At 38.0% G+C, this 25,182-nt stretch overlaps 1 protein-coding gene across 3 annotated transcripts in view; it reads left to right on the top strand.

Moving 5' to 3' along the window:
• PDE7B (phosphodiesterase 7B) overlaps nt 1-25,182 on the top strand; it is a 171,813-nt gene that overhangs the window by 114,654 nt on the left and 31,977 nt on the right. For all 3 annotated transcript variants that reach the window (XM_051792596.1, XM_051792597.1, XM_051792595.1), the window contains one exon: nt 19,519-19,602. In XM_051792596.1, the coding sequence (XP_051648556.1) occupies nt 19,519-19,602 (84 nt within the window). The remainder of the gene's footprint in view (nt 1-19,518; nt 19,603-25,182) is intronic.

Genomic DNA, 25,182 nt, shown 5'->3' with positions numbered 1-25,182 from the left:
CTTAATTACTTTTTAAAGGAAAACAGGTTTCCTCTGTAGTGATAATCAATGAGGCTTGTGTTTGGAAGAAAGATGGATTATTCAAAATGAAACCAAATCTACCCAGGGCAGATGTCCAATTGATCTTATTCCTTTTTAAGTTCACTTATGCTTTCATAAATTTGCTTTAGGAACAATTTTAAAAGCAGTGGTCCAATTGTGTCAGCCAGTACATTCTTCATACCTTTTATGATTTTCCAAACTTCAGTTTCCATGTCTAAATGGCATTATGAACCACTCTCATATGTATTTCTTTCTGAATCTTAATCTTCCTAATTAAAAGTCAGTGACTACATAGTGACTTTGACTATATTTTTCAGATGCAGAAATGCAGGACATAGCTTGGGTCTCTAGGTCTTGAGAAGACACTCTTAACAAGTCTGTTGTCATTACCACCATAAGCAGCTGCATCAGTCACAGCCACCGAGAAGCTCTACCTGTAGTCTGGGTTCTTGTACCCAGACTCAGGTCTATCCAGCTTAACCTAGAACAACTCCTTTGATGAGAGGATGCTTATACGACATCTCTTTTGGGTCCAGTGTCTCACAGGCATGTATACAGCCATGATGTTTTCACTCTGTGCTGCTCTGCCAGTTTGCTATGTCATATACCAGTGTGCCACGCTCTTCCAACAGCATCAGTGGTGTGGGAGGCAGCCTCAGTTCTAGCGCCTGTTTCTCCTCCAGGCTTGCAGCTGGAAATTGGAGGCCTATTCTCTTTCTGGCAGTTTTCAGGCCTGCAGAACCAAAACCCAGGTTTGGCATGTAATCCTCAGAAATACCTTTTATGGAAATTAACTTTGGGTTTTTTAAGAAGCACTGAAGCTATGTGAATTAAAAGCATCACGTTATCGAGTTTCCAAGTAGAGTGACAGATTGTTCCACCCTGTCCTGGTGCCATTGTCAGATCAGAAAACTGAATTCTTCATTCCTCACGATGTTTCCTTGGGTGAAAAAGAAATACAAAGTCTTCATAGCTAGAACTGAATAATGTCAATTCTGTAATGACAAGATATTACAAAATTACTGTCTCATGTCCTTTAGGATTTGTTTTTCTTTATCAGTCTTCTCTGTTAGAACATGTTTACAGTAGGTACTCTTTTAAACTAAAATTTCTAAAAAGATTCGAAGAAAGAAAATAGGGAAATTACCTTGACATTCAATGACAGCTGTAATATCATGTAAATCATTACTAATGGAGAACAATTATGGAGGCTCAGAGTCGATTGTAATAGATTTTTCACACAAAGAAGGAAGGATGTTGGACCTGCTGCAGAGCCGTGAAGAAATAATTACATATCATCTTTCGTACCTAAAAAAATGATATATTTTTAAAGATGTCACACTAGACATCACACACTCGAGAACATCATGTCCTAGACAGTAGGGTGTTTTGTTTGCATTTACATCTTTTAAAGCAGCCATCTGTACTGCAGCATTCTCTGTGCCTGCTTCACAGTTTGGGTGTGCTGTGTGCATTGTTGTTTCATTTTGTGCAATGTACCTTTTGAGTACATTGCAACCATTTAGGATCCATGTCCTATATGCTGACTGCTGTCTACTGTCTTGCCTCAACCAATGTATAAGTTCTTTTTCAAAGTGACTTCTACTTATCAATGTGACCTCCTCAAGACTAATACCTCTCCTAGAGGAAAGGCATCCTATTTCTACAGTGGTACTTATACTGAAGTCTAAGAAGGTTTAATGAAATATAGTAATTTGAGGTTCAAAACTCTAGTGAGAGATAATTATTCATAGACTATTAAGATGGAACAGATGCTAGATGAATGCTCATTTGCTTCAAGGACATAATGCTGTTTGCCCCAGCTATTTGGTTAATTTTCACCTGATTTTTCAGTTCTCTGTATCAGCACTTACCTTAGTTATGAGTGGGTTTTGGTTAATGCCTCTTGTCTCTTGCCTCTGCCTTACAGATGATCAAAAATTACTATAGAGCAGTGAGCATTGACCTGATAGGTGGAAGGCTTCAATTACACCTACAATTAGACTTGCCTTTTATTCTGTCCAAGTGGAAAAATAAAGTGGCACTAGGACATGGCCTACTTGTGGACTGAAGCCCAGAACCAGGACCTGCCCCTCCATTAGATGTCATTAGAAGAATCCCAAAACTCAGATCCAGCCCTGCACCTTAATCTGCATGTTGTAGTGATTTTTGTGTCATGGAAACTCAAAGCTGTGTTGTAGGATCATTTAGTGACATGATTATAAATACAGGGACTTTTTGAGTGTCAACATTAATTTGCTTTAAAACAAGTCACATTTGGGGATCATGACTGTTTTCATTTGTTTGTCTGTTGCAATTGCCTGGGCACAGTACTTACCTGCTTGTTCTCTGCCTTTATTCTGAAGTGCACAATTAGTTCTTTTAATTAATAGTCAGGTAAAGGATGAGCAGTGTTTGATATGAAGGAGTTTGGACTTAATGTATTCTCAGAAGACAGTTTCAGTTTCCAGCATTGGTGTGCCATCTGTGAAATGGATTTTATATTTAAGAGCTGTGTAAGAATGAACTCAGCCTAGTTTATATTCATTAACAGGAAAGTCTGGTGTTCTTCCTGTATTTTGGACTGGTCAGGATCTGTCTGACCATTTGTAGAAGGCTTTGCAAAGGAAAGCAACCTCTAACAATGGTAGTTAAAAAAACCCACATATTTTATGATCTTAACCACTAGTCACATAAAAAAATCTTTGGTGTTTCTTGAAGACATAACAGGAGCAGAACATACATGTTTTCTTTCAGTTAATCCCCAAACATCTGTTTTCCCAGTGAATATAAGTATAAACAAGAGAATGAGAGTAAAGTTTATTTCCCGAATTTCAATCTTTTTGTGAAACTCATCTTAAGTTTTTACAGGTAAAAAAGTTTTGGGAAAGGGGCATGTTCCTGAAATATTTGCAATGTTTAAACCTTTGTTTCCCTTGATAAAATACACACAGAAACCATTTTGACTACCTCATCAATTCACTGCTGTGGGAGACATCACATGTTAAAAATCTTTAAAATTTGTTTAAATTTTTGTTTTACCTTAAAATGTATTTTAAATGTGTGTAAATACATGTTTATCTTTCTTTGAGCTTTGCTTTTCTTCCCATTGGAGGATTGTTCAGGCAGCTGGCTACTGAAATGCTATACCAATCTGATTTAATTCATGGCCAACGTTGTCACTTGGTTGTCCATATAGCCTTTAGAGAAGTCACATATCATTGCCGTGCATTAATAGGTTACTCTGGAGAAAAGTAGCTTCTGGCAAGTATACTATGATGCTGATCTCTCAGAGTAGTTGCCCAAAAATATCTGTAAGAGAAACCACTGCTTGGGTGAGGAGAGGTTAAACATATGTCACCATGATAGGCTAAATTTCCACATGTTGGGTAAAGAAGGAAAAAAAAAAAGAAAAGAGGAAATGATAAAGTGGATGAGACATATAACTGATTGGCTAACAAAGGTAACTCACCTGGCCTTCCTTCCTACAGTATATTTAAAGGTGAAAAGACAAAGGAGAGGCAAAGGAAGATGAGGCCTTATTGAAGACAGTGGAAAAGTAACCTGGATGATGGTTCCCTCTCACGTCAGAGAAATAAAAGCAGTTTTCATCTATGAAATTCCTACCACACTTGGTAGTAGGTGATATTCCTTGGTGATATTCAACAGGTTTATATAAGCACTGGCCAGATTAATGTCTATGTTTAGGAAAGGAGTGCATTGATGTCCTGAAGATAGTATAAGAGGGCAAGGACTTAGTAAATTATGGTAGAAAAGATAAGCCAATAAAAATTATTTCAGTAAGTGTTGAAGGGATGAAAAGCCCTTCTTTATATGAAACTGAGAGATGTAATATTCTGACATTATAAGACACGCATTTATAGAGTGGTCTGCAAAAGATATCTGAGAACATGAGGCATGCTGCTGTGTGCAGTCCCCTCTCCCCCAGATTTTGGGGGAACTATTTTCTAAGCATTCTGTGTTGGGGGAAAAAGGCAGTAGGCAGGTTACGAGTTGAGCCCTTGATCAGTCAAGTTGGCTGATAGCTACAGAAAGCAACACACAAAAAAGTTAGCAAACTCATTACAAGGGTTGTTTAATCAGTGCCCTTAAGGGGGAGAGATTCCCTCCTCCTGGAAGAAAGCAAAGATATTTGTAATACTATTAAAAGAAGAGACTGCTTGTCTTCTCTACATATTTCATTCATAGGAATTGATTAGTTCTCATTAGTATTGACAGACTAGTAACGTTAGATTTGTTTATCCAGAGAAGTATGGATTCATGGTAGGGGAAAAAATTTCATATAATAATAGAAAAGCTCTACTATGAACTATACAATGCAAAATAATAACATATAAGTTATCTGAGGATCTTCTGACTAAATGCCACTGAGCAACTGAGGGGATATATAGAAACATTGCATTTAGGAAAGAAAATGGAGGTGAGACCTTGTATTTCTGCTGTGTATAAGGGTTTTTAGGTTTCTGAACTAGTGAAAGGAATATCTTTAAGCTGGTTAATTAACATGGCGGGAGCCTCCACATGTCTATAGCTACAGCAGGACAACATCTGTCTGCAGCAATTAGGCAGGAACTTGTAAACTGAAGGGCTGCTCACAGATGGAGCAGATAGCTTGCCAGGCAGATGACGTTTAAGACTTTTACTCTTAAAAAGAAAAGCAAACACATATCTCTGGCAGTATTTGAGTATAAAACTAGTTATGATAAATCTGAAATGTTAAGTGCCTGGTATTTTGAAAAAAATAAAATTATGAGGGGAAAACCCCCTCAAATTCTTTCAGTAGCGTAAACATTCATATGGATGTGACAGAAAAACAGAAGGTCTTACTGAAAGTTTATTGTACTGTGTAAAATAATAAAAGCCTTTGAAGAATTGGTAGAGATGAAGCTTTCTTGGATGTGCAGAAGAGCTTTCAGTAAACTGAATATATTTTTTACTGTTGATAAGATTAGAGAATTAAGATTGTTAAGGAATTTCTTCTGAGTCTATCAAATGAGTAATACTGTTTGGTCAGGGAATATATTGTCCTTCAAGGAGCAGGATGTGAAATCCTCTGAAGATACTTGAAAATACCCTATAGCGTTAAGAGGATTTTATCCGTATGTTTATTTTTACTGTATGTAATGTCAATATTTTTAGAAAAATTCTCATATTTAATAGTAACCTGCTCCACTATTGATTAGATGACATGGGATTTCATGAGAGCTAAAATTTATTTCAACAAAAAATTGTGGTAAGACTTAGCGTATAAAATCTCAGAGAAAAAGTATCACCAAGGAAAGAAGTTCTGAACAGTGAGGAAAGAATAGAATAGTTGCTTTTGATCTCCCCCCAGGCTGTTCAACTCCTATATGGGGAGTAACCACATGTAGCCACCTCCACTACCCCTTTTGCACAAGATCTTTCTGCATCCATGGCTGGTGGGACACCTGGAGATGGGTTAGCAGAGCTCAGATCAACTGCAGGAACCAACACAGGGACTGAAGGCACCAGTACTTGAAACCTGAGATCTAGTGAAAAACTTTCATTCCTATATCTGGGGAAAAAAAATATTTGCTGAGCTTTATTTCATAAAAACTGAGAGAATAGGAACATCTCATACTGAAACAACTAATCTGAAGTATAAGCTTACAGTTGCAGTGAAGTTTCTACACAAATAAGGTGGTACTGGAAGAATCGATTTATTTTTCTCTACACCAATCCCCTCTTGCTGCAATGGATCGTGTTGCATTCTGGAGAGAGAATTAGTCAGCTGTTGGTATTGGGGAGGAAGAAAACAGGAGGCTTACTTCAAGGTGAACTTGAATATGTGTCCTTTTTTAGGATTTTAGGCCTGCTTCTGTCTGCTGGTAGAGTTATAATCAATGTTTTTTGCCATGTAGTTGATATAGGATCTGTGTTTGAATATCCGTGAGTACAGTGTACATTAACTTGCTACACTTGTTTGGGAACTAGCAGAGTACGGTGTTTTTCCCAGTAATATACATCTGGTATTAGAGCCCGATCCAAAACATTAGTCAGTTTTATGACTATAGACAAAATTTTACGACATTATTCAGTAGTGTGATAACGATGAGCTGATTCTTACAGATCTTCATGGACTTTTCAGCATAGAACCAAATTGAAATTTAAGTTTTTCAAAATTTTCAAGTGTTTAGGTAAGTGTTTCACTGGTTTTGTGAGTCAGACAAATATTTGGGGAGTGAAGTTTCTTGTAAGTTTTCTAGCAGTTTCTGAATTGCTTTTGTGTAATACATTCATAACCTAATTTGAAGAACCTTTATATTAGATACCATTTGGAAGTAGAGTCCAACTAGTTAAGATTATTTTCATACAGATCTTGATTTTTTTTTGGAAGCCCTTAGCTACTGAATATACTGTTAAGGTAGAGTCTAGGAAAACCAAAACTTTTTTCTGAATGTTACTTCAAGCTAATCCGTTTTAAAGAAAAAGAGAGCAGTCTTACTGCTTTTTCTGTGTTATGTCTTGCAATTCCCAGAACAAAACAAAGGAAAAAAACCAAACCAACAAAAGGAAAAAAACCCACCTCTTCTTAGTATGAATTACACAAGAGCATGAGTCAAGAAATCCTTTTTATGTGTCTTCATATGCACATGCCAAAAAGTCTCTGCCAGAGTTACTCTTGATTGGAATTCACAGTGGCTTGTGAAGAATAAATACTGAAGTGCTGTCTTGCGCTTTCTCCTTTAAAATATTATTTTAGGAGGAGCCTGAGCAGCTGGATTGCTCAGAAAAGGATCTGTTCAATGAATATCTAAGAAAGAACTCTTGGGTTACTAAGCTGTAATTGAAAGGTAAATTTTGAGACAAAACAAAATTAAATTACTGTTTGCATTCTTTATTGTTCCTTTGGGATTTATAATAACATCTCTTGCAGTATTTTTTGCCTCCACCCACAAAAGTGTCTTTGATTGTTGAATTAAAAGGTTTAGGTTGCAGTTTCTTCCTCTTTCTGAAAGACTTGAGCAATTATTTGAATTTTCTAAGAGTATATTAAAACACAGGAGACAAAAGCCTAGCTTCTGTTTTCAGCCCTAGTTGTGGAGAAAGGCAGTGTTGCGGTGTATGCTGTCCATCAGAGAACCAGGCATTTCTCATGTGAAAAAGTCTGAAATGTTAATATTTGTGTTGCTAGTTTGGTTTTGTTGGTTTTTTTCTATTAGCTAAAACCAGGGATTAAATGCACAGGGCTTTTAGTGGAAACTTCAAATATAAAGCTAGCCTTAAAGTTATAAAATTAAATATATTTGCTAAGGACACTTCGTAAAGGATGAAATAATTGGAAGACATGAAATAGAAAGTTCTTCCAGTGCTTTTTGGCTTCCAGAAAGGGTATGGTGCCGGCATGCCCTGGACTGCCAGCATCCCCAGGAAGCTTCCTCCCTGGCTTCCTTCGGTGTGGGGTGCCTGCATATGCCTCTTGGTTCTTGATTCTGACACAGTAAATAAAACTTTGGCAAGGTTTATGCCACGGGGGCCTGAACTGCAGATCTGGTTTTTAGGTATAACTCCAGTGCAGTTGTTCCTAAGTGCAGACTGCTAGGTTAGGACAATTAGCAGATTAATCAGTAGTACAATTTTTAGAATGTGGATTCATGGTTTTGTCCTTTCATGGGAGTTTTGGAAGACTATTAATCCAATGTGTATTAAGGTTGAGCAGCAAGTAGTTCACTGTCTGAAAGCCAGATTTTTTTCTTCACTTTTTGTAGAAATAGGTACAGAGTAGGAGGAAGGAGAAAAATTCTTTCTCTCCCCTGCTCTGTCCATCCTCCTGAGCAAGAGGTCCAGCACAATCCATTAGCTTCCAGGGCAAGACAGAATTTCCCTCCCCTCAGGTATGCTTGGCCTTTCCTCACGAAAGGTGATGTTTGTTGCAGGTCCTTTACGGGACAGTATTCTTGGTCAAAGTGAAATCAAGACTTGGTGTACATAATTATGGGATGAGGGAAGAAGATGGTGATTTTAAGGATCTTGAAATGGGTTACAGTAAGCCGTGTTTAACCCTCACTGCATATCTTGCTAGTTGCTCTTCCTTTCAGATAATAAAGTTTCTGGAATGAAGAGCTGAGGTAGAGCCCCATATTCACCCTAAGAAGTTGGGCAGAGGCTCTCTGGTAGCAGCTTGCACATTTGCTGGGCTCAGCAAAGCTGTGGTTGCCAGCTGGGGAAGAAGCCCAAATGCAACTTGCTCCTGCTGCTTGTTGTCATGGTCGGGGGTCAGCCATTCCAGGAAACACAAAAACAAGTTCTGGGGAAATACCAGTCTTTGCCCATGGGAAGCACCTAATTAGATGTGTTTATCAAGTGTTTTGTAATTACAGAAATATGTAGCTAATTATTTTTCTTTGAGCCACCTCATGCTTATCTTTCTTAAGAATGTACCGTGAAGAAAGAAAGTAAACTGCTGTTTAATTGTACTTTAGAAATAGATATTTAAGGCAACTGAACCATAACAGTGAATGGGACACAGAGACTAGGCTAATGTTTGAATAACATGAGATTGATATAGAACTTTCTCCTGTGCTACCTTTTTCTGAAGTTTTAAATTTTAAAATGCATAATACAGAGCAAGGATGGTCCAGATCAATGATCTGCTTATTTGCAAGAGGTAGCATATTTGCTAAATTCTAGCCAGATTAGGGTTCTGGATTTGATAATTTGGTTTTTCTTTCTTCTTTTTTCTTTCTTTTTTTTTTTTAAGATCCAGTTAATTATTTGAAAAATACAGTGTAACAGGAAAAGTATTTTCCAAACAGTAGTAGCTTCTACTTGATGCAGTTTTATTCAAAATGGAAAAGGTTCCACTCCAAATAGTTGTGTTATCTACAATTATATACATCTATTTTTTAATTAAAATAATAATTTTTTATTATGAATTATTACATGATAAAATGTGGACTATCTCAGGAAATACTCATCTTGAATAAGCAAATAATGCTAAGGTTACCTGTGCTTATTTTGGACAAAATTCTCTTGCCTTATGATCAATGATTCACTGAGTTATGGAGGTATTTTTATGTTCCCCAGAGATACTAAACCAAATGCAAAACCAATAAGAAAGAAGATTTACAGCTCTTTGCCATAGATACTGCTTTTGAATAAAAAAAAATTATTGCAATATATAATGTACAAACAAAAATCGGTAACCTCAGACATTTGTTCCTGCAGTCTCCTGTATAGACAAAGCTTTTAATCAGAGCAAAGCTTCAGGTTGTGAGTAGTTCTCTGCAAGATATTACAGGCACCTCCTTGTGCTGCCGAGCCAAAGCTCAGTGCTTCCTCCTCCTCCTTCCCCCTTTCATTGCTCTCTCCCAGCCATGAAGACTCTGGGAGAGTCCCATCGGGAAGAATGAGTGGCCAATGCTGCTGGACTGGGTGCAACACCACCAGGCAGTATTCCAGCCTCAGGAGAAGGCAGGAAGTAGAGGGGAGGCTGAATTGCCACTGAGTCAAAGACAGAGAAGAAGAAGGGTTTAGGAATATGTGCATATATATATGTATTTATGTATAGAACAGAGGGGAATTGGAAGAGAGGAGATGAAGACCATGCAGAGATGAACAAGGAAGGATCACCCTGTGGTTGATACATAAGATTGAGACTAATTTACTGCATTGTATATGATCTCTAAAGTTGGCTATGTACTTAAAGGGTTGTACAAGCACCATACATTAGATATGGGGAGACAGACTGAATCAGCAGAGACTGAATCTCCTCCTGTGTGAGGTGAACGGCAGCCGTGCGATTCCAGGATAAAATCAGAAAGGAGCAAATTCAAAAGATCTTGAGCTTTAGCTACTTGGCTCCACAGGCTGACTGCCATTCTGTTAAAATACTGATAGACTTTAGGTTTTGGCTGATGGTAAGTGTTTCAAATGTAGGTGATGTATTGCTATAATGGCAATTGCTGTATTACTACTTATGGTTTTAAACGCATATGTTTTGTGGTTTAATTGGAAAGAGAGGGTAGAGAAATCTTGTGGGCAAAGCTGTGGAAATAGAGGGAAATTTTCTTAAGTGTACTGTTAAAGAGCTGAAAGCAAATTTTGATTTGATGGCATGAGTAAAATCCTCTGCATTCATTTTCTTTCTGTGTTGTCTAACTTAACTGTTGGTTGTACAAAAAGCAGAGATAATTAGTGTTTGAATTGTGGTAATGTAGAAACCAGAACCAGGACTGCAGGTAGAAAATGGTGTTGAATTACTGAGGCCCTGCATTAGAGAAATTGCTGTCTACTCAGAACAAACAAAACACAGAAGTGGAAAACTGAGGCATGAAAAGAAAACAATTTGTTCCATAAGAAATCAGGAAATGAGCTCAGGGCTTATGATTGTCATCCTGCATTTTAATTCCAAGCGCACTCTCTCTTTTTCTCTCGGAAACAAGAGTTAATATCAAATTATTGAACAATTTAAAAAGAAAACAAACTCCATTTGTTCCATTCCACTTTGGAATTAGCAGCATTTTTCAATTAATATTTATGTCATTATATCCATCGTTACTTTACAAGTATATATAATATGCCAAATTTTAGCCAGTGACTATGCTAGATATCCATGGATTGTAACATCAACCAGTTTCTGCTTTTCTACATAACAGTACCTTAAGAGAAAATGAGAATGATACCTTGTGGCTCAAGTCAATGCAACCCATAAAATGTACATACTTGCAAACAATGGTTCTTGAGGAAATTGTAGAATAAAAAAATAAAAAATTAATTTAAAAGATCACTTAACAAATATTTTTAGTGGGTGAGAAATGAGAAGGCAAAATAATAGAACGCAGAACAAACTTATTTGAATAAATACAATTACCCATGCTTTCTGCTGAAAAAGAATCTCTTCTTCAACTGCAAAACTCTCACTGGTAGATTCAAGGAGTCTGGTTGTGTTTTCACAGTGGAAACATTTAAAGCATTGACAATGCTCAAATCAGAAATCCATGTAATAATATAAGATGTAGGTGTTTGAGAGAACTCAGTTAAGTTGCAATACATAGGCAAATGCAAAGGTGTCTCTGAAAGAGCATCTATATATAGAATGCTATTACAGTTAAGAAAATGTAATTTATACTTGGGATAACTGAGGGTCTTGCTGTATATATGAGTGAAGAAAATCCTTATCTTTGGGAAATAACAATGGAAGTAGCTTCCCCTGATGGACTGGGCGTAGAGATCTGAATGCTGTTGGCACTGTTTTTGACATTGGTTTTGAATAAAAAAACAGGTCCTTCGTACCTTTTCTTTTACACAAAACCAAAACCTAATGACTTGGAATTGAAAGTGTACATGTCTTACAAGTTTTTTATTAAATACATGTTTATTTCAGTAGTTGGGAGCCTAGCTGAAGACTAGAATCAAAAAATTACCAACTGAATAACCAGTAATGTGCTTTTATTTATGCTGTAATTTATTTGGGAGAGAGATGGGAGTAGCATGATAGTAAGACATTATCTTCAAAGTTGCCATGGTAATGCAACCTACTACCTGTTGCTAAGACTATGCTGTGGCTGTTATTACTTTTATTACAGCTCTTAACATCTCAAGATGTATCCTTTCGTTTTAAGTGTTATTTATGATTCAGTTTCATTTGTAAGAAAACCAGTAAGTTTTGCCACTTGCCAGCAGGGGTCTAGAGCAATAGGAATGATAGCAATGCAAGAACCTGATTCTGTTAACATAGGTCCCATCCTCTAATACAGAGCAATGTACAGGCTATCAAACCATTTAGGAAGACAAGAATATCAAGACAGTTGAGTTCCCTATCTATGTTATTATCCACTTTCCCTGGAAAGTCAGTGATCAATATTTGGAGACAGAAATGCCAAAATGCCCCACCGATAATGCTATATAAACCCTTCAAAATGCAAACAAGTGGTTCTTAGCATTAGAACTAGAAATAGTAATATCCACTTTTCTAAGAGGATCCTGGCTGCTGTAAGTCTGGTTTCCTGATCCAGCAAAGTGTCCTAGGACCTCTTTTACTGTCCTGAACCATGCTGAGCAGCAGCAGTTTGGTAAGCCTGAATTCAGCCAAAGTGCTTTCATTCAGAATCACAACAGCGTGAGACTCTAAAGATGCTGTCAGTCATATGCTACTGCATGTGAGTACTGTAAACTGCAGGTAAGAGTGGAAATCATAAATGGATCGCTCAAAAAAAAAAAAAAAAAAAAAAATCAGGAGCCTGTCTCCTCCTAGCTGCCTGTTCTCCCAGACTTTCGTTTTCATCTATTACTAGCGAGTTCAGCCCCTCTAGATAGTAGATGGCCTTCTCAGTACAATACAGTTCAAGGAAAATGTTTACCGAAGTCAAGATGGTCTGCCTTTCATGTATGGAGGGAGTGATACATGACTTCTGTCTTCTGCACTTACAATGCTATATTTATACAAGTCTCCATGCTTTCTTGTTGGATTCTTTTTTTCAAGACCTGTCTCCTAGCTTTAGTTCAATAACTCTTTATTCTTTCCTGCTGGATAGCAAGACTTGTCCTTTTCATCTACGTGTGAAAGCCATTGGCTGAATTTTGCAAAATTTGTATTGGTAAACTCCTATATCTGAATTTCTCATGTCTTCAAAAAGAAAAATTTGTGATTAAGCAGACTGTGCAATTTGCCTGTTCTTATGCTCTCCTTCTGTCTTTATGTCCCGTGGTTTAGCACTTGATCTAAACTTTTAGATAATTTTTTGTATTTTTTGTCTAGAAAATACTGAAAGTTAAATATCACACAGTAATATCAAAGAGATACGTTACTGCATTTTATCCAGAGCAGTACTCTGAGTGCTATTGCAAATGGTCATTTTTGTTTAACTGAGCCGTGGGATAATACTACGCTGTATGTGCGTACACAGTACGTCTGTGTTTCGAGGGTGTGCCTCCACTGATGGGAACTAAAGGTGTATGTATCTGTTATATTTATTGAAAAATAAATAGTCCCAGGGATAATCACAGTGAAAGGCATACTTACAGATAAGAGGTCTGGTGTGATCTCAGCTGTCTGAATACAATCCTCATGGATGAGGTCTCAGTTTCTTCTCCAGCTATGCTCTGCTTATAATTGTGGCACCTAATTTAGGAACAGAAGCATCTTAGACTCCATCTGCAGTCAAAGACAAAAACATGCATCTCTGAAAGGTAATTCAGGCTCTTTAAGTGTTAGTCACTGGGCGGAGGCAGCTATTCCTCTCCACTGACTTACACCTACGAGTATGTGAAATATATTTGACCTTAAGGCAATAATTCATAGCCCATTATCAAACTCAGAGACAATTGAAAGTGTTTCCAGTGCATTATAACATATTGGCATTTTGGAAAGCTACCTTCTTTAGCCCATGCAAGATTGTCTGTCCTAATTGACTGGGCATTTTGTCAGTCAGAGGTTGCACAAACACAGAGGCTCTGTGTTTGCTCATGCAAGAACAAACAGGTCTGTGAAGAGGGAAATGTAGGTACTGCTTCAGTGTCTGAATTTCTGATGACTGCTGTTATATGGTTCTCTATGGCAGTTTTCTCATCTTCTTGGATTTCAGTTGTCTGCGAGAACTTTTCCAAAGTCTGCATGTTGTAAGAGCTGTGCCTCAAGATACTTCAGTTCAGAATCTTTTCACCAGAGTTATTGATATGATATGATATGGTTTAAGGGAGGATTTCAAAAGTGTCTGTATAATACTCATTTAACTTGTTCATTTGTCAGCATGGACAACTGCTAAAGGCATGCCTGTGGATCTTAGGATCTTCCCATATATCCAGATAGGGTGTGCATCAGTGCGAAAACAAACTTACCAGGAGAATTCCAGTATTGAGAGGGGTTTTATGAAGATTGTCAACTTCTCTTTCTTGCATTTTACTGATTGGCACAAGGAGTGGTTATTATTCTGTTTGAGAGATTAAGATACAACAGTGGTATGGATTTTGGTCAGTAAAGGAGGACAGAAATTAGAGCTACAGGTACAGTCAAACCGTGCCGATAGTTTATGTTGAACATAAGAACCACCATTCACTTCAAAGTACTAAGAAAGGAGGATGTGTGAAATGTCTCGTGCAACGTTTGCAGGCCTGGAAAAAGAAATTTGAATAGCTGAAATTCAAGAAGTTGACTGGTAATAAAGAAATAAAAATAATTCATTCATGGAGTAGGACCACTACAGGGGAAATTATGGTTTCTACACCATCATTTTATCCCCTTTTTGTAAAAAAGGTGTACCAACAGTTACCTTCCTTTGCAGAGCATTTGGAAACAACACTGCAGAAAACATTGGATGAAATCATTACTTATTAGCTCACAAGGACTATTAGCAGAAATAGTAGATCCATGCAGTGTATGGCACAGAAAACCTCATGTTTTGGAATGTTTACATGTTTAAAAATTCAATGCTTACAAGTTAATGAAGTGAGATGGCTGGCCCAGTTTCTCCTGATGGGAAGAGGAGTCATCCTGTCTCTGTAACCCCTAACATCAGTCTCGCTGTTGTCTGTTCAGAGGAAATGTCCTTTTTACTGAAGAACTGATACACATGAGGAAATCCTTATAAAATGCTTTCTGCGAACAAGAATTTACAGTAAATTTATAGCACTATTACAACAAAATGAAAATAATCCAAACAAGCACAAATCACCATGAACAAGCATTCAACCTCTTCAGATAAAATATAATTCCAGTAATTCTGGAAACTTTTCACTTTGCTGCTTTTATGCAGCAACATTTCCCTCTTCTAGAAAGCTTTCCACTAAAACCAGATTGATGCTTAAAACATAAACAACTCCTCTTCCTTTAACTCAGAAATCTCAAGCCTTTTCATAACTGAAATAGTGGAGGAGCCATGGGCTCCATGGAGTCCACAAGAGACCTTACTTCTGCCACTTGGTTTTCCATGAAAAGTAGTCAGCTGCTGCAGTACATGCTCTAAAATACTCCATTTAAGAAATATTGGGATGAAGACTGTAGAAAAACTTGACTAGAATAAATACATATAACCTCTTGTGAATTTGCTATGGTATTCCTGACTTAGCACATGGATCTGTGTGCTAAATAAAATCAAAAATTTGGTGGTTCATTCTAACTTCTGTTGCATGAAGCTGCTCTGTTGTTTTGTCACAGCTATGGCCCTGTTTTCTCTCCTAATTTGTTGTGCTTGCTCAGTGAAATTGAATAGCACATCATTTAAGGCAAGTCCCGGAGAAGTTATTTTGCTCTGTGCAAATGGCTTTTTCCTCCAGATGTGACAGGCAGTTAAGAGCTGCCTCATTTTTTTCTTAACCCTTCTGAATCATCTTGAAATCCTGTTGATGCTGTGGCTGCCAGAGTGCTGTTGTTCTTGCCCCATAGCCGATTTTCTCATGCCTGTAAGCTGTCATGCATGTCAGTCACAGCATGCACTGCACAGGTTCCTTTTGTAGGTTGCTTTGGTTTGTTTGGTTTGCTTTCTTGTCTGTTTTAACAAGGACAGAGTAAAATTCAGGAGCGCAGCAGCCCCTGGGAGATGTCACTGCTGGAAGCTCCTGTGGCAACTTGGCGCCAGTGAGAGTGCATTCCTTCATGTTTGTGGCCACAGATGTCCCAGCCTTGCATCTTCAGCCCAAAGCAGTCAAGAGAACCTGTACCCTGGCCATTTCCCTTCACCCTGCTTGTTTCATTTGGGAACACAATGAGCTGTCAAAATTTCCTGCCCTGTTTCCACAGAATCCTTCCTTTTGCTCTGAAAGGGATTATTTATCTAAAACTGCTAATAGCATAAATTGTCCGAACAATTGTTTAGCTTGATTTTAAGGTGGAGAGCAAAGAGATGTAAAGCTCTGGTGGACTGATGAAAGTTGCCCTCAAAGTCCTCTGTCAAAATGACAAAAAGAAAGTCTGGTGTGTTGCCATGAATGGCCCTCACCTCTTGGACATTAAAAACCATGTGATATGTTATACCTCTGGTGCAATTCCTATTCTTAGTGTCTCTGTTGAGTGTACTTAGATGTAATTAAAAGTAATAGGGAAGTATGTAAATGTTTTCCAAATATGTGAGCCAAGAAAAAATGGAGGAAGAGAGGTGTGGTTGATTTAGCCCGCCATCATTTCCTAACTAATCTTCCTCTAATGATGGAGAGAGAGACTAGGTGGCACCTGGTGAAGTATTTTGAAATAACACATTCATGAGGTAGAGCTACTTGATAACATCTTTGACTCATCAGAAACTTGCCTTCCCTGAGGATAAAGTTAATAATCATAGAATATAAAGATTTTAGTGGCTTTTCCTAAGTGATCAGGGATGCAGATTTATTGTGCATATAGATTCCTATAGTGCTAGAGACAGCCCAAACTTATATTATCTGTAGAAAATGTAAAATAGTTGATTGGAATCATCAGTAATTTGCCATGACTTCAGGTCCTTGGCTTTGCTAGTTAAGTAAAACTCATTCACATTTCTTACTAATGGCATCATTACCTCCCTTGCTTTCCCTCTCTTTGCTGGAATTGCTTGTCTGGATAGTGTACATAGGTGTCTGAGTTGGCCGGTCTTCAGTTTGATATTAAACATCAGCAACACCATGAGAGGAAGCTGGACTACCAGTTAGAGGCAGGTAGATGGGCCACAGAGCAGTTGGGGCAGAAAAGGTGACAGTAGTAGTGAACTTTATTTAAAATAGTTTTAGCTGTATGTACCCGCTATCTCTCAGCTTTGTGTTATCATCAAGTATTGCTAGTGCTTTTCTAATTCTTTGTCAAGATCATAAATAAAAAATCTTTAGGACCATTCCCAGTATGAGTTTTCTAAAGATCATGGAGTTCTCAAGAAAAGGTTTCCTTTCAGTGCACCTTGTTATCTTCTAGTCTTTTCAAACTTCAGTTTTTGTACTCATCTCTTGCCTTGTCTTATATGTTTGACAAAGTCCATATGGTTGAATTGCACTACAGTATTGAATTTTTTCCTCTTGTCTAACAATTACCTGTTTTGTTTGAGGTAATTAAGTGTGTCATATGGTTTATTTTTGGTAAGCCCACATTGTGTTTACTTCCATGTTCCAGTTATCTACCTACCTTTAGTGTTCTCTTCTCCAAGATCTGGGGTCATACTCTGGAGATCAGAGTTAGGCAATCTTTCAATACATAACTGTGTATGATTTTGTTACTCTCTAGTACTGTGGTACCTCACTTGATCTAATAGATATATTATTTCATGTCGAAAGAGAAAATCAGTCTTTCTGGGTTTACAGTATTATATGTCATGGATTTTTTTTCAGATTTTTGGAGTTTGAATTTCTCTCTTTTTTTGAAAGTATCTGTTGATTTAGTCACAAGTGACATGTTTATCAGTGTGTTAATGCAGGGGACTATTTGCTGCTTCCTGTTAATTCATTGGTGCCTACAGAAAAACAAAAGCCTTGGTCAAGGCATGCTCTGAATTTACACTCGTTCTTAATTTGCTGATGCCTGTATTAGTAACAGGCTGAAGCCTGCCTAATTTTTTTGAGTCTATATAATGTGTACCATATGCTTGCCATTCTTACTCTTTCTGCACACATCAGCCAATCTGATGAGGCTACCTGTGACAGAGAGCAATGCTTTTAAGTCTGGGAGCTGCTTTATGGGCTCCGGCACGTGGGTGCTGATGAATCTTGCTTTGGTGTTTTACAAATTCTTCAGCTATTTGCTCCACCCTTCTGTCCTTTAACACGAGGATTGCAGGGAAATACGTTCATATACCTTCATTGCCACAAGTTGCATGTAATTTTAAACTGCTGATGAAGGTAGATCTATGGTATTATCATACCTTTGAAGTGGAACAGCTGAAGAGTAGGTAGAGGTTTGCACCTGCTGCCTCTGCTATCAGAAGGGGTAAGTGGGGTCAACAACATCTTGAGTTATTTTGAACTGGTTCCTTAGAGTAAGAGGTTGGCAAGCGGGAGCTGAGAACAAGGAACACATGTTCTGTCTCTGGAAACAAAAATGCTAAGCGAAAGGGTGAGAGAATATAGATTTGTATTTATAATCAAAAGTGACTGTGTTTGAAATATTCTTAATTTACATCCACGCTCATATGTCTTTCCTACCTCTGAGGACCCCTAGAAGGCACGGAAGTTTTTCTCAACCTCAAATATTTACCTTAATAATTCTGCTTGGCTTTCTTCCCTTAAACATAATTGTAAGCATATTTAAAGCGAACATTAGATAGAAAAAAAATAACAGCATCTAACTAGGTCCTTCTTTTACTCTCCAAGATGTTTTCTTGTTTTTAAACACAAGCAGTAGAGGCCAGGACTAACAGCCAAATTCTTAAATTATTGTTGTTTAGATGCTATATTTGTATATCAGAGGAAGGACAATTCAAACTAACTAATTCACAATTTCATTGCAAACTTTGAGAGAACTACAGTGAGAGCTGTGTAAGGATATGCAGAGGATATGCTTTCAACACTGTGGCCTCTGTTTCTGTAGAAGAGGAATTGGTATAATGAAGAACTAGAGTACTCTAATTAGAACCTCTAAAATCTCCAGACTTTGTCTTATTTAAGAATTTTTAATATTTTGGTCTTGTTAATTGTCTGTAAAGAAACAATTGCATTGCTCTATTTAAAGTTTTGGAAGTATAAAAGTTACATCTGCTTCCCACTACTTCCTATTTACTTGGAGGGAGGTTTTGTAACTCTTACTCATCCTGAAGAGCATTTTTCTCCTTAAATTAGTTTTGCCTATTTCATCAATATTACACAGTTTAGGTCAGGAACTAATCAATCTAAATTGCCTAGCAATACTAATTCTTAGTACTGTTTTGTCACTTTATCATATTTGAATATATACCCTAAAGCTCTAGAGTAATGCTTATCTAAAAACATCAGGTTTCACTTATATAGAGCAGCTGCAGTGTTTGAGGAGAAGGCTTACATTTTCTGGAATGCTCAAAGAGCATAAAGTAAAACAAAAACAAACAATCAAGCAAAAAAAACCCCACAACACCCAACCCACACAACTTTAAAAACAATCTTCATACTCTTTTGGGGGGACTTTTTCATCACCTAATGATTTTGAGACCAGTCCCACAACTTTGGGGGTCAGTTGGATTGTGAGCCTAGTCCAAGGTTGAGACCTTTGTGTGTGATGCCATGGCAGTCAGAGTTCAGCTGTTCTTGCCTGGGAAAAAGCCAGACCTCTGCACTACTCCTGAAGCAGTGAGAGTCTACTTGCTGGGCAAGAAGCTGTTCAACAGGATAATATTGTATCATTTCATCCCAGCCAACAACGAAGGGTTTTTTGTGTCTTTGTTCTGTTAAGTGGATCAGCTATAGTGCTTTACCCAATTACTCAGGGATGCCATGGAAGATGATTTTTGGACCTTAGTTTTCCCACTGGAGGAGTGTAACGTCATCACTTTGTATAAAAAATAGATTTAGATCTAAACAGCAGAGAAAGACAGCTGTCCCTCCTAATGTCTCTGGGGATTTTGTGTTTTGCAGGAGATGCACGGGTGAGAGGTCAGACAGGGGTTCTCTCCGAGCGCCGTGGCTCCTACCCATTTATAGACTTCCGTCTTCTTAACAGTAAGTGCAGCCCTTTCTTCAGGTCTGTATTTAAATTAAAAAAATCCTAAAAATCTCTGTTTTAAGTATATGAACCAAAAAGTATCTCATCTCTTATGTATCTGTAGTTCAGCTGTCTTCACACAGTCAGCATTAGTAATTCTATTATTCCCATCCAGTTTGGCTGTGAAATGTTTTGACTGTATGAATAGTGTCCATAATGCTCAATCCATCAAGTGTAAATACAGTAGGGCCATGGGGCGTGCTGAGCGGGGGGAGAGGGGTGGTTCAGAATTAAAAAGATAAACCGCTGTGTCCTTTAGCCTCTTAGACAACAGTTGGAACAGATTTATGTGAGTCTGTTATCCGGTCATATAGAATTGGCACAGAAGGGGACCATGTGACAGCGCTGACCAGTGGTTTACAATAACATTAATTTTTCCAACAATTAGAACCCAATCCAAAGCCCCATGGAGTCTTCTCATTGACGTCAATGGATTTTGGGTCAGGCCAGCAGTGAACATCTGTTAAAAATAATCTTAACCTCATTTTGATTGAAGTTATTTTGCCACTGTTGTAAATAAAGAAGGGCAAATCTAAAAAGAAAAAGAATAAATCAAGACCCTGTTGGGTTTTTTTCACCTGATGTTTTCTCTATACTGATGCAAACCCATTAGGCCGTGTGTAAAAAAACATAATAAAATAAAAAAAAAGTGACCACTTAGTCTAGGTCCCTGTAGCATTCAACCTGGATGCTGTGTTAACTTCAGTGTTAAGGCACAGGCAGATCTTGATTTATCCTTGTGTACTGCACAGACCCCTCTGTGTAACCTTTGAAAAAAAATGTTATTCGCTGTCTTCATCAAAACAGATTGAAACTCACAACAGTTTTAGGGACGACACTTTTAATCTTCTAGAGATTGTGCTTTTCATTAAAGATTAATTATTAAACTGGAATTTCGATTCTGCTTTTTGTAACTCTGTGTCTGGGTGCCTGGGGAAGGGAAAGGGAAGAGGGTGGCAGTGAGCAGGGAGGAAGCCCACCAGAGAGTGGGAGGGCTGGCTGGAAGTCAGGAGTAAAGAGGAGCTACTAGAAAGGGGAGGACTTGGGCTCTGATGGAATGCTTTCTTGCATGCTGGCAAAGTTACTGCCACCCAGCAAAGTGCTGCTATCAGTAAGACTGATAGAAGGTATTTTCTGGGTCATAAGACCATCAGAGGGTTTGCTGTGGCTGAGGTAGAAAGACATCAGGGGTAAGATGGGTCCATCATTTTTCCCAGGACAAAGGGAATAACTTACTGGTTAAGTAGAGCTTTGAGGATAATTTAGTCCTGACTCACCATTGAAAAACATGAAGGAAAACCCAGTTTAGGCTAGCTGAAAATAGTACTGGTCATGCCCTTATAGACTGAGAGAAAATAAAGCACTTCTTTTTATTTGTGAAGTAGAGGTAGATATATGTTCACTCAAGTCATATATATAGTCACACAAGTGTGACCAAATTAATTATTTCCTTTTTTATTTTGATACATACACATTATTTAAAATTCCATTCATGTGTTCTTTCCTCTCCATGGTTAAAGAAAGCAAAAATTTTCCAGATTTTTTTTCTGGCAATAGCACTTTCACTTTTATCCCCTGTAGATGAATCCTGCCATCTTTCAGGTCCTGTCAGCTTCTGGGAAATGCTGGTGCTTTCCATGGGCTGTCTAGGGAGACATCTGTGGTGAGGGATGTACTGGTGAATACTCAATCTTTGATCATGCAAGGAGCAGGGCCCTCCACGTAACCCCTCTACCATAGTTGCTTACCTTAAAAGCGATGCCTCTTTGTGTGTATACCTCTGGTCTGACAGAGGTGGGGCACCTGGGGTTTTATGTTCCTGTGCTCTCTGTCATGGAGACCTCTGACTTACTCTTTTTACTGCTTTTCCATAATCTGAAATCTGTGTAAGGAAAAGCAGTGATCCTGATTTGGGATTTCTCACTGTTTTCAGGTTTTTACGTATTTACCGTTTTCTGTCTAAAGAGTAGTGTTGGCTTAATTTTTCAGTACAAAATGAAGTGAGATTTCTAGACATTTGACTACTGATTTTGTAGATGGCAAGTGCACTGGGCCTGGCTCACTTGGTAAATGTAAAGTAAATGTACAAGTAAATGAAGATGCTCAGTGTCAGAGCATGCAGACATGTTTTGCCAGGAAGTAAACAGGCTTTTATATTATTTGTTCATCTACATCTGTCTGTTAAACCCAATTCTGCTGTGCATACCATACAAGCAGCAAAAACCATGGTGCTGCACATCCTATCAAAAAGAGACAGATAAAAATGTCACTACTGCAGACTTTTTTTTGAAAAAGTGCCTAACTAATACTTACAGTAAAATTTTGTCACCATGTTGTATTTGTTTGGGGGCAGCAACTGTTTACTGAAAGCTGTTAGAGTAACAGAGGGATGAGGCAGAGAATATTTTATGGGAAATATCCTCAGAAATTATAAGCAAATGCAGCATAAATGTTACTCCAGCCTCTCACTAATAAGCTGGGCTTGAGTAGTGATTATTCCCTCTATCATCTGAAAAACTATTCCAAATAACGGTACCAGTCTTGTTTTAAAGCAAGGGAAAACACCGAAGCTCATTCTTGAACAAAGTTGACATTCGTTATGAAAATTGACATTTAAAAAAAAAATACAGGGCATTGATACTTAATGTCAGACTAAAGGTTACTAAAATGTAACTTCTTTTAGCACACTTGCAGATTCAGTCAAACTAGAGGATTTTTTCCTTCTATGTCTAATAAGGGTTAACACTCACTAGACCATATCTTTTGGTTTTTTCTGGATTCCTGCAGTAAAGTCACTGTGTAACTTAAGACACCATTAAGTCTTTTTGAATAGAAAAACTTCCTGCTCTCTGAAAACGGGATCTTCTGTAGCCTTAATCAAAGCCAACTGGATTTATGTTGGCTTCTTGCTGTTTGAGCTAATGTCTGTGATGCCATCTACACATGCTTTCAGTGCATCTCTGCAATATATAGAAAGTCAGTGTTACTGCACCTTGTCTGTGCTAGGCTGTCAGGACCCTGAGGATTTTGCAGGATCCTGTCTGAAGGAGATGCAGGGCTTTAGTGTCTTCCTGTCTTTCCTCTGCCTCACTGCGAGCTTTCCTAGGCATAGTTGTACCAGTGGATTTGAGGACTCTTAAGATGCCTCTGGAATACCACACTGAATGTAGAATATCCCTGTGTCACCAAGAACACCTTGGTTCTGTATTGTGAGGAGCAGATGTTTCCCTCATTTTCTAGAGTGAGTCCCTGCAACTTGTAGGGACCTGCATGACCTACCAGATACTCATTTGGGTTGATGGTATTGAGCCAGAAGCTTGAGGGGAAGCTGTGCAGCAACTCCTCTCCCGCAGGAAAGCTGCAGCAGCCGATGCTTGGTGTCAGCCCTCTGTGAAGACTCTCCAGGAGATAAGCAGACCGTCCCTTCTTCTGTCCTGCTGTGATATGGCAAGCAAAGCACCTAGTCTTGATGGCCACTGATAACCCCCAGTAAAAAATAAGCTCAGCATGACAGACCTGAGGCTTCAGGTTCACTAGGATGCTTAATGAACAAGTATCAGACTTTACAAACTTGTAACCTTTTTAAAAGAGAAGAAATTTTGCCCAGCCCTGTAGGTTTATAGGAAAGTAGAGTGAGGGTTTCCTCTTCAAGCAAATAAGGTAGTGGTAGAAGAAGAGACTTAGCATTAGAAAATTACTTTCCAGAAGCAGTAAGGATGGAATAGGCAAGTGTTGGGTGCCTTCTAGCAGCTGAATGCAATGTATAAATGATGTAAAGTTGATTCCAAACCAAACCTCACAAATTTTAGGAAAGTTTGACTCTGAACTTGGTGGCTCAAGCTTGTAACTGAAGTTAATGCAGCTTGAAATTAATGATGGCACTTTATTGGCACTTCTGCATTTCTATGAATTAAGCAAATCTTATTGTGTTCACAGTACAGAAAAGGAGTTAAATTGAATATTTGCGGGTAATAACTTAGAATTTGAAACTTCTACAGTGAAAATTATTCCCATTTTCCTTTTAGCACAGTATAGTTTGGATTTGAGAAATAAAGGAGCATAGCTACGGTAAGCAATAATTTAGTTCTGTAATTCACAAGGTTGCTCAGTGAGTCACTGAACCAGATCCCACCACTGACTAATATGTATTTATTTAAATAGATTTCATTATCTCATGATGGGTTTTGTTAATGATTGTGCTGTTACATTTTTTCATTGTGTTAAGCAAAGGTTTGAGGGAATTCCTTGTGATAAATCTAGTCTTGCAGGTAATCATGCAGCAATAACCAAGAAGACCTCACCCTACTCAATTATGTTAGACATTTTGTTTTATTGCCAGATTCAATTAAGGAGAGTAACAAAATAGCATAGTTTAGGGCTGAGATGAGTAACTTAGTATTTACAAATTTGCTTGTCAGGCTTTTGAGTCAGAAGGCAAGGAGATTCTTAAGACTTAAACAGTGATTCACCAGTTCCCATCTTGTTTATGCTAAGCTTTTCTCTGGATTGAATTTTTGCTTGCAAATGACAAAATTATAAGCCTTTAATTGACTACATTTAATTCACTTCTGTATATATTGATCTAGGAAAGTTAACAAGGAAAGGGAAAGGATGTAGTATGTGGCCTGCAAAGTGGAGTCTCTGTACCCAAATCGTGACATCCAAAAAGATTTTTGTTTTCTCACACCTTGCACAACAGGAACACAGAGTGGGATCTGAAAATATATATAAAATGTCAAAACAACTCTGTAGAAGCTCCAAAGGCATGTGTCTGTATTACCTAGGATCTTGGTGTTGTCATGCAGGCAGAAGTTGATTCCAAAAGAACCTCACCTGCTTTAAGCTTAGCTTGGCAAATTACTTTAGTATAGATAATATACTTTTAGCACAGGATGGTGATAAATGGTGATATTAATACCATTTAGTCTCTGTCCTTAATTTGATGTCTGAGTCAAGCAAAATACTCTATTTTTCAGTTTATTTGCAAATAAAATGGATTCATCACACACTTTTCAGGCATGTGATGAATTAGGTATTGGAGAAATGAAAAGTGTTGTCAGGATTAGTAAGGGAAGTCACAAAGAAGTCTCCATCTCAGAAAACCAAAGTCTGTGGACATTTGAATCTGTGGTTTCTGCCTGTCTCCAGAAGGGTCCATTGCAAAATTTGCATTCATTTTTGGATTTGGATTTTGAACACTCCAGGGCTTTCAGGTAGGGCCCATCTCCAGGGAAAATAAAACTTAACCACAACCGCCAACCCAAAACTGAGCCATCAAGTAACCCGAACCCAATTGAGTAAGGTTAAAAAGAGTTTGGTTAACTGTCTTGTTTGGTTGCTGTTGGCGAGAAAAAGAAGTGGGAGCGAGAGATGCCTTTTTAGGTATTTCTTAACCAGGTTAAATTAGGACATTAAAAGTCTTGTGAGGAAGTTTCAAGGGCTGATTGGATTGCTTGGATCCCAACCCAGCTGGTGGAGATGAGTCCAAAGTTCCAGATGGTTATTAAATTAGAAAGGGAGAGATCATATGAGGTCTG

The sequence above is a fragment of the Manacus candei genome, unplaced genomic scaffold (genome assembly GCF_025592945.1).
Source record: "Manacus candei isolate 608988 ecotype Guabito, Panama unplaced genomic scaffold, ASM2559294v1 h1tg000034l, whole genome shotgun sequence".
NCBI lineage: Eukaryota > Metazoa > Chordata > Aves > Passeriformes > Pipridae > Manacus > Manacus candei.
This window is presented reverse-complemented; position numbering and strand designations above follow the sequence as displayed.